The sequence below is a fragment of the Apteryx rowi genome, unplaced genomic scaffold (assembly GCF_003343035.1).
Source record: "Apteryx rowi isolate R43461 unplaced genomic scaffold, aptRow1 scaffold_271, whole genome shotgun sequence".
Classification (NCBI taxonomy): domain Eukaryota; kingdom Metazoa; phylum Chordata; class Aves; order Apterygiformes; family Apterygidae; genus Apteryx; species Apteryx rowi.
In genome coordinates, this window is record NW_020449097.1 from 547893 (window position 1) to 561696 (window position 13804).

General features: G+C 40.7%; 1 protein-coding gene across 1 annotated transcript in view; it reads left to right on the plus strand.

Annotated features, from left to right (window-relative positions):
- CNTNAP5 (contactin associated protein like 5) overlaps positions 1-13804 on the plus strand; it is a 220631-nt gene that overhangs the window by 68498 nt on the left and 138329 nt on the right. The window contains exons 5-7 of the mRNA XM_026068493.1: positions 1881-2084; positions 4446-4630; positions 7953-8096. Of these exons, the coding sequence (XP_025924278.1) occupies positions 1881-2084; positions 4446-4630; positions 7953-8096 (533 nt within the window). The remainder of the gene's footprint in view (positions 1-1880; positions 2085-4445; positions 4631-7952; positions 8097-13804) is intronic.

Genomic DNA, 13804 nt, shown 5'->3' on the forward strand with positions numbered 1-13804 from the left:
AAGGTATGAATTAAATTCCCTTTATAGAAACTGGCAGTCAAGTCCATACAGAGAAAGCAGCAATTCTGAGGGAGGTGATTCTGAGCACCTAAATCAGAAGTTAAAAACTGTTAAAGCAGATGGTGTGAATACTTTTCTCATGATATTTCCTAAAGTAACAACTGTTCCCTATATAAATCTAAACAGCATTTTATAATTCTGACATCACAGATGAGAAATTAGACCTCATTTATTCTGGAATGAACATTTTCCAGAGCTGAATTTCTTTGTAATTTCTGTTTTATGAAAATAACTTCTTTCATTCTGATTTGAAATTGAATCAGTTTCGAAGCRTCAGTGTTTCCCATCAAATGTAAATTTTGAGCTCTCCTTGTGCTGCAAATTTATAAATCTTCCACCAAACTTCTACAATGGTCATTCTGACATCTAGAAGTTATCAATGATAGTTTCCATAGTGAAAAATCATTAACAGGTCTTTTATTTTCTAAGCTTGTAATCATTTTTAATTGCAAACCTTTCTAAAGCCAGGTCTGTTTAAAAAAAAAAAATTTTTTTTTTTTAAGAGGAACAAAGGGAAGTACTATTAAAACACAGAGGGGTAGAAGAATTCTCAAGGGAACTTAAGTGACTTAAGTCTCTAATGCAGYTGCTGACCTGGAAACCTTGGTGGTTTTGCATATGGCCTTTTCAGTTATTTTTCAAAAGAAAATGAAAAACTGATTGCTTTGGATTATAATTAAAACATGGGATGTGCAAACAAAGATGGTCTGTGTTCTTTCTTTGTCGCTATGAAGATATTCTTTTCTTTATGTATTTATCCCAGTAATTATATAGCTTAGTAAACCATTGTTCAGATTATTCTTCTTATTATGGTGCTCTTCATTTTTAATAACTTTTTAATAACAGGAAATACCAAGTGACAGATTTATCATTTATGAGCAGATATTTTATCCGTGATTTGTGCCAAATTGCATTTGGATAGAAATTGGAATTAAGTTAATATATGCCAGTCACATGTTTAACACAATGTATTAGTTAAAAGTAGCTAACACTACCTGAAATGTGCTGGTTATATATGAAGAAAAAGAAAGTTTATTAAAAATATATTTTGCATAAAATACTGCTTTGTTAAGCAACACAAATACTGCAATCTGCTGTTACCAAAAGATGTATTAATTGCAATTAGAGAATTGATAGCTTGTTTCCCATCATAGTGATCAGGTTTCAGAAGCTGCCCAAAGGGGGAAATGTGTTTCTAATAGGATATTCCCAGGTGTGTAATCAGGTTAGATGCCTAGTTCCCATGAAATCCCTTCACAAGCTTTTTGAACCGATATTTGATGGTCCCTGCCATCCTAGTCGGTTTGAATGTGGAAACATGGTTGATAAAAAATCCATCACAAACATGCAGCTAGCCCTAGGAGGTTAGATGATGCTAATTTGGATGCAGGGTGGATGCATGCAKGCTTATAGAAATGTCTCAAGAGACACTTCCGAAGCTGCAAAGAGTGGAGGGAGAACTGAACTATTCAAAGTAATGAATAATGTCCTGGGTGTGTTTAAGTCACAAATGGTGAATGTGGCGAGAGATGCTCTGGAGATCTAAATATAATGGAAGGTGCCTGGTATGTTTTAGGAAGTAGAGTGAGAAGAAAACTCTTGCTTGAGAAAGAGGAGGAAAAGTGCAGAAGAGTTAATGGTTTTGTCCTAGTGTTCTGTATTCCTCAAAGAGAGGAGGTTGCCCAGATGCCAATTGCATCTTGTGGATGTACACTTCTGAGGATACCTGGCTCCAACTGCTATTGAAAGGATGCTAAGATGTTACAGTCCCTCTCCTGATGCTGCCCCTCCTTTTCATTTTTCCATCTTCTTTCCCCCAGAATCAGATATAGCAGACTTCGATGGCAGAAGTTCCCTCCTGTACAGGTTCAATCAGAAACTTATGAGCACATTCAAAGATGTGGTTTCTTTGAAGTTCAAGAGCATGCAGGGGGATGGAGTCTTATTCCATGGAGAAGGACAGCGTGGAGACTACATTACCCTGGAACTGCAGAAAGGGAAACTCTCCTTGCACATCAACCTGGGTAAGGGCAAATAGGAATCAAATATTCCTGTAGTAAGGTTTGTGTTAATTTGCTTTTATGAAACTATTGTTTCTATTAAAATGTATTTATAATCATCAKCTGAGAACAGTAAAACCTGCTATGTACCTCAGGGAGTTCACAGCTTAAATAGTGAAGTTGGAGACTATGGCAGGGAGAGCAGAAGAGAATCGATTTGACTGACTTTTTATGCAGGACCATGATAGCTGAGGCAAGAATAGAGCTTGGCTCTCCTAACTAGAGCTGACCAAGGCTGAGTCGCTTGATGATTACTTTGAAATTTTGACCTTTGCTTGGTTACGCTTTCAAACAGCAATTGAAGAAGAAAAAAAATAAAAAAGCTGTGTTTTTTCCCCTTCCTCCTTTTTTAAGAATATTATTCTCTGGAAGTTTGGTGTGGGGTTGAAAATGTTTGTTTGTGAGTTGTCTCATTCTTTTCCTCTGTGGTCAGATCAGAGCAGACAATACAGAAATAATTAAAATTCCTGGTGAGTACACGGAAACACTTCTACACTAGCAGGAGCTATTATAGCAGGAGTGATCATACCAAGTCCCTTAGCCTTACTACAGAATTTTCATTAGCTTCATCTCTGGGTGACCCATGGTGTTTGGCCCTGCTGACTCACATTTCTTACACTGAGAGGTCTGGGTTGAGCAGAAGTTTCCATGCCAGCGTTGCTGTACCTCAGTCACRATGGGAGCTGCAGTTTACCATGTTTGGGAACTGAACTTGGTTTGAAAGCCCCGATTGTCCATCCAATGGACAATTCCATCCAATTTCAGCATGGAAAGCTGGAATAAAACCCCTCCTTCTGATAACTATGGGGATGGGGCAAGGAGGGGAGGGAATTAAGACTCAAATTTGTCACTACCACTCTTAGTCATAATAGCACTGATGGATAAAGTAATCTGAGCCATTTGTGGTTCCAAAATGGGTGACGTAACATATAGTAATAGAAGGGGTTGATCTCAGACTAGCAATTCCAGGACATTTTGGGAAATTTGTCTTGTGCAGATAAAGCAGGCAATGATGTAATATCTATTTCAGCCCGCTGTTTATGAAAAGTTAGAATTGCAAGCAATCATAAACTAGTGGGAGCAAACTGAAGGCATTAAAACAGAATTTCTAAATAATTCCTTCTGCATTTTTCCCTCGTGTTAATTGTGTTTGTTTTAAATGTCAGTAACAATTTTCCTCAGCTCTCTGGGATTTTATTTTTACATAAGCTTATTAATTGTTTAGTGTCCAGCTAATCTTTTCTTATTTATTTATTTATTTAACTAGTTAATCAAAGAGTAGGAGTGATAATGCACCATTTTTCTCATTTGCTGTTTGGAAGTTACTTGGACCAAGTAGCCATTACATCTTGAACCTCTAAGTGTGGGACACTGTTGATTTGTCCTTCTCTTCCAGAAGTTTAACTCTGGGATAAGAATATGACATTATACTTACATATATAATATTACTTCTTCCAGGGGAACTGCTTGGTGAATACACAGTCGGAGATATGAGATTAAACTCTTGGCTACTGCTGAGAGAACACAGATTTTGGCTATTTTAAATCCTGTATCTGCATGCATGTGTCATGGACAAGGGTTTTGGTGTGTGAGTTTTGGTTTTGAATGTGTTTGCAACTTGTCTGATTGTTTTGGAATGAGTCTTTTCCATTCAGCTGGGAAATAGAAAAGGACATGCACTCCCTTTAAATGAGGTGCTCTGAGTGTTCAGACATGCACCCAGCTAGAAAACAGAAGAGTGCTTGAAATCACTGGGGTTAGGGCCTAAATATTTCTGCGACTCTTGATCTAAACTGTTGGAGATCCAGGCTGGGTTTAAGAATCTTTTTGAGCTGAATAAAATACTTGTATTCATGTTGCTTCATTGCCTTGTTGTTTTCTCTGAAAATGGTCAGGTGCAATTTTCTTGTTAAAACACAAAAAGCGTGCAGTTGCACCTGAAGTGTCAGGAGTGATCTGTTGCATGAATAGAGAGCAGACTTTGGTGCAATCCAAAGGGAGCCCTTAAAACATTAGGGCTTTGAAAGCGCAGCAGGATGAAGGGCACAGGCAATGTGACAATTCCCTGGGTGCTGCAGTGTGTGGGTGCAGCATTGAGAAAATCTCCTCCTAGTTTTTGGCAAGGATTTTGCTGGGGGTGGGGAGAGAGGAGGAATATATATATATATATGGAATACATACATATGTATATGTATTTATATATACATATACATGTATATATATACATATACATATGTGAATAAGAGGCCCAAAAAACCTAAGGCAGGCTTCAGGTAAGGGCCTGGAGTTAACTCTGACATCCTCTGCTTGTCTCTGCCCCTCCAGGGGATTCCAACCTGCATTTCAGCAACAGCCACACGTCCGTCACCCTGGGCAGCCTCCTGGATGATCAGCACTGGCACTCGGTTCTCATCGAGCGCTTCAACAAGCAAGTGAACTTCACGGTGGACAAGCACACCCAGCATTTCCGAACAAAGGGGGATTCAGATCACTTGGATATTGATTATGAGGTGCGTGAAGCCTTGTAGGTTCTAACCTGGGAGATGAAGCCAACCAGTGTAAAATGGAAAACACCCACTCTGTGGGATGGGATTTTTTTTTTTTTCAGAAACAATCTATTCTTTTTTTAGTATTTCTGCTTCAGAGAACTCCTTTTGTAGTTAGCAAGCATAAACTACCTCAGTGCAACTCTGTATATGATAGTCCCAGAAAATACCCAATCTCTGGGCAAATACGTGCTGGAACACGCTTGCCTCTCCAAAGTATGTCAGGCTTTGAGCTAAACTTGATCTAAAAGGTACAGCCTTGGCTAGACCCCCTATCCTCCACCAAGTCTCCAGGGAGAAAGCTCACTCATCTGCAGTGAGAGGTGCTGTGGCATCATCTGCAGCGTGATTTTACGGAGATATCATGCACCTGACTGACATGGCCAGGGAGGTCACAGTTAGGGTTGTGCCTGTCTGGGAGCTGCCTACTTTGATCTTGGCTCTCTGCGCAGACATGGTGAGCAGGGAGAGAGCACCCTCTTCCCCTGGGGTGGGCGACCCTGAGCAGGGCTGTTCAGGCAGCGGACTCTGACCTGGGTCACTTCACATCATCCCTCCTGCCCACAAAACCTGAGCCTGGTGTGCTCCCCTGTAAAGAGGCCAAGGCATGGCACAGCGCAGTTTATATCACTCCACTAGTTCAGTGCTTATGGCCCGTAGTCAGTGAAAAATACCTTAAAATACCTTAGAAACCTTTATATCATCATATCTGTATGCAGAGCAGTTCCTCGCCTGTTCTCCCCACCGACACGCATAAGCTTGCATATTATCCATGTTTCCTTTTTATTGCGATGCGCTTGCTGACCAAGTCTTGCTAGCCTGCAAAGCACAGGGTCATGTTTGCACAGTCAGAGCCGTCACCCTGTTTGGATGTGTTGAGCTGGCGCGGTTCATTGCTCAGAGATCAAAAGTTTCCTCTCTGCACTTTGGCTTCATTTCTCTAGAAAGGATCAATTCCCAGCGCAGCCGAGGAACACAAGCAGACAGCTCGGCAGCGGCAGGCGTGCACGCGCAGGTGCCTGCTCTCTGCTATGCCGATGCTCCAGCTGAATTTCAGGGGGGCACTTCTCCCTTCTTTGCATTTCACACAGCAGCAAGGAGAAAGCGGTGCCTCTCCCCTGGCCCTGTTTAAAATTCTTCTGTACCAAATCATGAAAACATTTAATAGGGAAAGTAGGAGACAGCTCCTAGCTGTTATAGCAGTGAGATCCTAGAACAGTTTCTGAGGGAACTAGCCAAAGCTGTAACTGCTTTTAAGGTGGAGCTGAGTAAAGCCAAACAATTCAGTCAACACTTCTCCTAATTTCAAAATGTTGAGATTCCTTGTTTCTTGGTATATTCTTGATGCTGAATGGTGGTTTGTGCTACGGAAAATTCAGGCTCCAATGTAATTTACARAGTTTTTGTCCAGCTGATCCAAGGCAGGGCACATGGTGGAGATGATCTGCAGCTGGTGTAAATCAGCATGTCTCCACTGACCTCAGTGGTGCTCAGTCCTGGCCTCTGGAACTCTGTTTCATGTGATGCGTTTTCCATTTGCACTGAAATGACTCTTGTCTTTCAACCAAGCGTTAGGGCAGTGCAGTCTACTGAAAGTTTATCTCACCGCACTTTGGGAATTAAAGGCCTTGCTGAGGATAGTAAAACCGTTAGTTTGGTAATTAAAATTATTACCAATCACAAAGGAAACTGTTTTCTCAATACCGCAGTACTGTAATTGATATTGATTTTTCTTCTGATTTTGAAACCCAGTACAGAGTCCCTAAGCAGGAAACTTAAAAGAATAGAACATGAAAGGAAGAAAGTCTGGTGTTTTAAGAAAGAACTAATGATTCTCACTGGAAAAAAAAACACTGCTACCACATAAGCCCTCATGCCAATAACAAACCTGCAAATGATGTAAAGTGGAAATCTATTTTACTCTTTATTTCTGTGAAATGATCAATTAATACAGCTGAGACACAAGTTCATTAAGAACTTGTTTTCAAAGAAGTGCTTTCAAGATTATCCAGAGAGCCTTTATTTGCTTATGCACACTGGCTTGTTAGGCAGAGTGGGAGGAAAAATAACCCCTAAATTTTCCATTTTCATAACAATCATTAGGAACAGTGACCAAATAATAATGCTGACCAGCTTCCAGAAGCCTTCAGCGTGTCCCTGGTGCCCCCCAGCACTGAGTGTCGCTGCTGCAGTGAATGCAGCAGGACTGCAGGGCAGCTCTCAAAGTGCTGATAAACTATGACACCTGCACCATCCTTGCAGGTATTAAAGCACTTATGGTGCTGCTGGCTGTGATGGGAAAATGGGAAAAAACAAAACAAAAACCTGATGGTAGCACCAGTAAAACTTTGCTGAAAGGGCTGATGGAGGTAAATAGAAATGAGCTGTGTCATCTGGAAAATGAAAATAGGGTTATTGGAAGTTTCTTGTTTGTTTTTCCTCAGTAGTCTAAAGTATTTGCTCTCCAAGGATTTTGGAAGCTTTATTTGCTTAGATGCTTAAAGTCCTCTGTAAACATTTTGTCCTCATTTAAGTGATGGGTTATAATCTGCGCAGTACTGATGTATTCCGGTACTTAGACGACAGCACAGCAGAAGTTTTGTTAAAATGTGTAACCTGCTATATTTTTCCGTTACACTGTTCAGTCTCAGATACAGTATGTGAGTATTGTAACAACCAAATGACAGTGAAATTTAAGGCAAAACAGTTGCAAGGTGCCAAGGGGGTGGTTTGTGTGTGTGACACTACCCTCCACTGGTTGAAATCAGAACTGTTCAAGGCACCCTGGCTCGATGTAAGGAGGTGACCACAGCTCACAGGTAACCAGCGCTCCGTGGTCGGAAAGTTTAGTCCTTCCACTGTGCCGTGGCTCCCAGCTGCCGTGGTTTTTTCAGACTGGTGACAGTGTCCAAATCGGAGGGGGCCATGGGCTGGAGACCATCTGACGGTATGTGATGCTTTCGGTGTTCCTGGGCAGGGGGGTTGTAATAGCAGGTTGTTGAAAGGCTGTGTGTATTTTTGTGTGTCATGGCACATAAAAGCCATTTCCAAATGAGCAAGCCATCTGCAGCAGCAGCGTCTCGCAAACAGCTGTAACACTGTACTATATGGCCTGTAATTCCCCTGCTGGGGGCCTGGGCCTTGCTTCATGCGCCGAGATGATGCTGTTCACGTGGCTCTGGTTTTTGGCTAATAGTGGGGCTGGCTGCGTGGAGTGGGGCTCTGCTCCTTCCTTCCCCATCTTTTGGGGATGATAACTAAATGCTGTCTTCGTTCTTTCTAAAAGCTCAGCTTCGGAGGGATTCCAGTCCCGGGGAAACCAGGAACCTTTCAGAGGAAAAACTTCCATGGGTGCATTGAGAACCTTTATTACAATGGAGTCAATATAATTGACCTGGCAAAAAGGCGCAAACCTCAGATCTATACAGTGGTAAGAGACACTCGTGTGCTTTCATTCTTTACTGCTGTGCTGTTGGTGTTGCTGGTTACCCTGAATGAATGGAGTTCAGATTTAGATATACACATAACTGGCTTGTTACGATATTGCTGAGGCTAAAACCAGCCAAAGCTGACTGCAGTGGTGACAGCCACTGAAAGATACATGCATAAATTAATAGGTTTCTTTGACTTTCTAGGTATATTAGAATCTGTTTGGAGAAACTTTTTAATTTCTTTTCCAAGCTGAAAATGTGTTGTTCTGGTGGCATGATAGAGGTCATGGTTCTGATTGGTTTCATGGTTTCTGATTAACTTGGATAAATTCTTATTTTCTGAGCTTTTCTCCATCGTTATTCAGGAGTACTGTAGTAGCAAAATTTTATTCTGCTATTTGTGTAGGCATTTTAGCAAAGAGTAAATGTTTCTCTTACTCTCAGAAATGTTTTCCTTTGCACCAGCTCCTTATATTCAGAGTACTGGCTGTTCTGAGAATCATTGACCTGGTTCTAGTGTCTCTAAATGTGGGACAGTAGAGATGAAGCAAAAGGAATTACAATTTTCTCTCTCCTGCTGACATAAAACATGCAAGTAACTCTATGCCTAATAATGTGGAAAATTACAAATATATTTGAATGTTTCAGGACCAAAATAAAGAACACTTTATTTCACAGGAAGAAGAAACAGTACACTGCCATGTAGCATTCACAAATTTAAAAATATTCAGCCTTTCATTTAGTTTGTGCCTCACTCCTGCACCATGTTTTGATATCTGCTTTTTGGCTAATACTATGTCTTTGGAGAACATGGAGGCAAAGCTGCTTCTGGGTTTCCTGGCACCTTCTGGTTTGTAGAAAGCTGTACGAACAGACTGAAGGTAGAGCAAAGCAAGCCTCATCTCCCTTCCTCGCTTTCCCTGCTTTGGGCTGAATACACAGGGAAATGGAAAATGAAAGGTTGTGCGTGAAAAGTCCTGTACCGTATTGCTAGCAGCCAAGACTGTCTGGCTCCAGGATGCTTCACCTATCCTGGGACTGAGGGACTTTGCTTTAATAACCTCAAGTTTGATTGCTTTGACTCAGGACTCTAAGGTACAAATCTTATGAACTGTGTTAAATTACTCTTCCCCTCAGCTTACTTTCTAAGGGGAGGAAAGAGCCCTTGCCTGCTTCTTAGGTCATTAAATAGCAGGTTGTTTTGCCAGCTGGGCCAGTGTGAAGGCCTTCCTAAAGAGGAAAAGAAAAACTTTGCAATATGCTTTTTCTTTGTCAGATACCATCTGGGTGTAATGCAGCCCTGAGCAACAAAACCCCATTATCACAATATTTAATGCAGCCATTAACTGTGCTAGATCAGAGGCCTGGGAATCTTACTCCTTAGGTCAATTTAAGGTAAAAGGGATGTGCCCTTCTCCTTCGGTCTCCCTCACGGAAGTGATGGTTTTAAAGAAACAGTTCTCAAACGCTGGATGCTATACTGCATTTTGCAAGAGTTGTGAGCTGTTATGTGCTGTAGTCTGGAGTGCCACTGTGTGCACGCAAAGTACAAGGACAGGTTGCCACACTCGCAACGCCCCATAGTCTTGGATGAATGCCATTCTGTAGAAACAGCTGCTGTATATCCAACATCTTTCTATGTCCTTTCTGTCAGCCCTATTTATCTCTTCTATTTATCTACTTGCAGGTATTTCCAGCCCTCACAGGTTGATCTTCCTCTCCCTTCTTTTCTGCTTATCCACACCCCTTAACAATCTACTTATTAAAATAACTTGTCCTTGCTAGATGTAGTCCTTTGCCTGCCAGACTTCCTCTGCACTGAATACTTGTACTCCAAGTTCATTGAGGTTTTCAAGTAACATATCCCCAGGGAGATGCAAGCTTACTTGCTTTGTGCCTCTGTAGCCTGGAGTGAAAATGTGATGAAAGGAACAGCACAAAAGTAGAATTAAATATCTCAGAAACTTGGAATCTCTTCTTCCAACAACCTGTTGTGTACTTATCCTCCCTCCTCCTCAACTGAACATCACTAGAGATGGTACTGCATGGTGAATCCCCCAAATATCTTTGTCTCCTAACTAAAGGTATCTAAGGCCAAACTGGTCAGTTCTGGATTAGAAACTCATTAGCACTCAGGGAAATTAGTTTTTTGCCTCCGAAATGGAGGCAGACTTCAATACTCAACCTCTGCTTCATTCTCTGCTCCCTTCTGAATGTTGGCACAGTCAGTGAGCCAAACTTGTGAGTTTTCATACCCAGCAAGCTCTTTGTTTTATTACTGTTGACATCTTTCACGTTCGCAGAATAATGCATCCGTTTCAGAGATACAGATTTCATCTTCTGCAGAAGTTCCTCTTCCATCCAAATAATGGTCCCAAATCAGCTGCATTTAAAGTAAGAGAAAGAAACTGCAGGTTGTCAAATATAGARTATTGTACTCGGTATGGTACTCTTGGTGGTGGATGTGATTATCATTCCTCCTGTTATTTTCTATAACTCATTTGCAGTTGTCAGGCTTGCAATAAATCCCCTTGAGAAAACATTTCAAGATAATGAGGCTGCCTGTCTCTTTTGAACTGAAATTTGCCTTCAAATTTTCCTTTTTTGTATTGCTCAATATTTAACCCCTCTACATGGTATCGTATCCCTATCTATTTGGACAGGCTATCTATCTTCTCTCTGGGATTTCTTTTGTCCCTGATGGCATGTTTTTTTCCCTCTCCTAAGTCCTTGAGTGTAGCAAAATGATAGAGGATCTTTTATTTGCTCTCTTAAGTGATTACTGGTTTTGACTGCAAGAGGTTTGAGAAGTCAAATTTCTATAATTACTATTATCATGGTCCTAGGGCCGGACCCTTGGGAAACCTCTACAAGTGCTTTAAAATAATAATTTAAAGGTCTGTTCTACTACTTGCTGTGTCTAGGTTCTCCGTACAAAGGAAGCACAGATTGCCCAGTGCGAGGAATTCTGTACAGTCGCTTGCTCTTCCTAGACAAGTAGGTAGGGGCACAAAAAGACGCTAGTAGGAGCCAAGTTTAAATACATGGAAACTATGGCTGAGGGAGTAGCTAAGTGGAAAATAGTTAGAGGCTTAGAGACTGCTAGCAGGAAATATCAGGTATGTCTGTGCTGTTCCTACAGTTTTTTTCAGACATCTAATTATAGGCATTGGCAGGAGTGAGATGGACCTTAGGTCTATCCTTGGCTGTTCTTATGTGAAGGTACAGGACTGGCTTGAAGACCACCCTCACTGCAATGCCTAGCACCACGCTGTTCTGGGCAGAAGGCTGTAGGGAGCTCATAGTTTACAAGTGATACAACGGAGAGTAGATGAATTTAAGGAGCTGTAATTTCCCTGTCTCTACTAAACCCAGAAGGAGATGGATATGCCAGAGTATCCTGGCCACCAGGGTTGATGTACAGTTGGTTTCAGATTGCATTTTTAGAAACTACCACTTTAATGTGAAGACCTGTGGCCAGTGTTTAAATCTTTTTCTGCCTCGGTGATTTGTGATGTGAGAATAAGAAGTTTCCTATCTGAAGAAGGGAAATGAAAAGATCAATAAAATATGCAGTGTTTGATTTTCTCAATGCTCTGCCATATGTATTCACTGAAATGGGGGAAAACTCTACCCTCCTTTCTCTTTCATTGCCTTTGTCTAATAAGAATTGGAGTTGTATTTTTAAAGAGCGGAGCAAACAGTGCACTGATCTGAGAGGAGTGCAGGAAATTTGTAGGGCAGAAGTTGTTGAGTATCAAATATGCTCAAATTTCTGCGTCAGCCTGCCATGTTGAATCTGGGAGTGACAATTCAGCACAGCAAGAGATGTGGTGACATGTAAATGCATCACTAGTGCCTCAGGGAAATAACCAATTGCCAGCATCAAAGAGCAAGGAAAGATACCTAGTGACAGGAGAATGTAAACTAATAATTCATTCTCTTTATAGCAAATCCAAACATGCTGTTTTATTAAGCTGATATACCTTCATCTTGAGAAGAATTTGCTCGTCTACACACGTCTCGTTCTACCAAAGTGCTATTGTAAGTGTTGATATATCTGTGAATATCAGGCTAGCAAATTGTGAAGGCTTGTGCTAGAGTTTGGAGAACCATGAGTTAGATATATAAAACTAAAACTTTTTTTTTAATAAATTGAAGGGGGAGCTATTTTGTAGCTCTTTAGAGAGAGTCAATCTGGAACCTCCAAAACTATGCCCACACGGTCTTTTTTCAGAATGAAAAGTGCACCTCATATTGCAATGAGACTATAGGAGCCATAGAGAAAAAATGTTGGAACTATTTGGTGACATTTTTCACAACTTCCTATATGCCTAAGCTGAATTCATTAAAAAAAAAAATTATCCAATTATTTAATGAAAGCGTTAGTCGCACATGCACGTTAAAAAGAGAGCGACTGAATTTGCTGTTCTTTTGAAAAGGCAGTTGAACTCAGATTTCAGAAATACTTGTTTCCTGTAGAAATAGCTTTTTTGCTTTCTCCTATCTTCTGGTCTGCTCTCCAGGTCTTCAGATAAGTCTCCTTTACATCATACCCGTGGTACAGAAAAGAAAGAAAATTTGCAGAAATAGCATGCATGTTAAGGTCCTGTTTTGTTGTTGCTAAATGGTGTAATAGGATTGTTTTGAAAGAAACTAGAAACTAAGTATATGTCACCTTTACCAAGCTCTTGAAATAAGGTCCATTTGGATGATGGTTATCCCATTGATTTCAGATGACTTTGACTACACTTCTGAAGACTTCCAGTCTCTAAATATTTCGTCCGGCATCCAGCTGCAATAATAAACTCACCTTTTCTTGGTAGAAAAGTTTTTTGTGGTAGGATTTTGATAGTCATGATGACCACAAGTGAAGCAAGTCTTTCAGGAAGAGGGACCATAAATTTTATTAGAATAGTTGATATAACTCAGAAAAGCTAACGAGTATTTGAGCAAACAAGACCTTTTTGAGAGTCATCAACCTTCAGCAAATTACAGGTTAGAAACAATTGTTCACAGTTTAATTTATTACATTATCTGTGTAGTCAAATTGAGTGAATGGGGTGGTTAGTACCTGCTGAGCAGAGGAGGATGTTTCGAGGAGGGAGGTGATAAGGCTGTTAGTCCCTGTGGGAAGCAAAAGCGATGGCTAATTATTGTCATAGGAGTTAGCAGGGGATAATGGAAATGGGGAAAAATGTAATTTGCTATAAAGCCAAAGTTTAAAGGTCTTTTCTAAGGTCTTATTCCAATTGCTAAGGCCCTGGGAACTGCTTGGTATTTGTTTGACTGCCTAGCGTAAGGGAACATAAGTGCATAAGGGAACATAACTGAAAGGGGCAAGCTGACCCTGTCACAGTCAGGAGCCTGGAGTCTAGGCAATTTGTGCCAACGGTTTAGTCTGGTCTTGTGCTATGATATGCAGATGATTGGAATTTAAAAGAGGAGAATTTAATAAAGAAAACTAATTAAAAAAAGCGGATCAGAATTGCTTTCCATGCACTTTTCTATTTTAAGGTAGATGTGGCTCTGTTTTAATAAAAAAAAAAAAAAAGAAAAAAATTCTCCTTGCTGCTATGTTTTGTTCCAGGTAATAAAATCTAATAAGTTGTAGATCAGTTTACCCTGAAATGGAACAAAAATTGGGTTCAGATTGTGCTAATTCACCAGTTTCATCTAAGACATCCATCTTATTCATTCTTGGCAA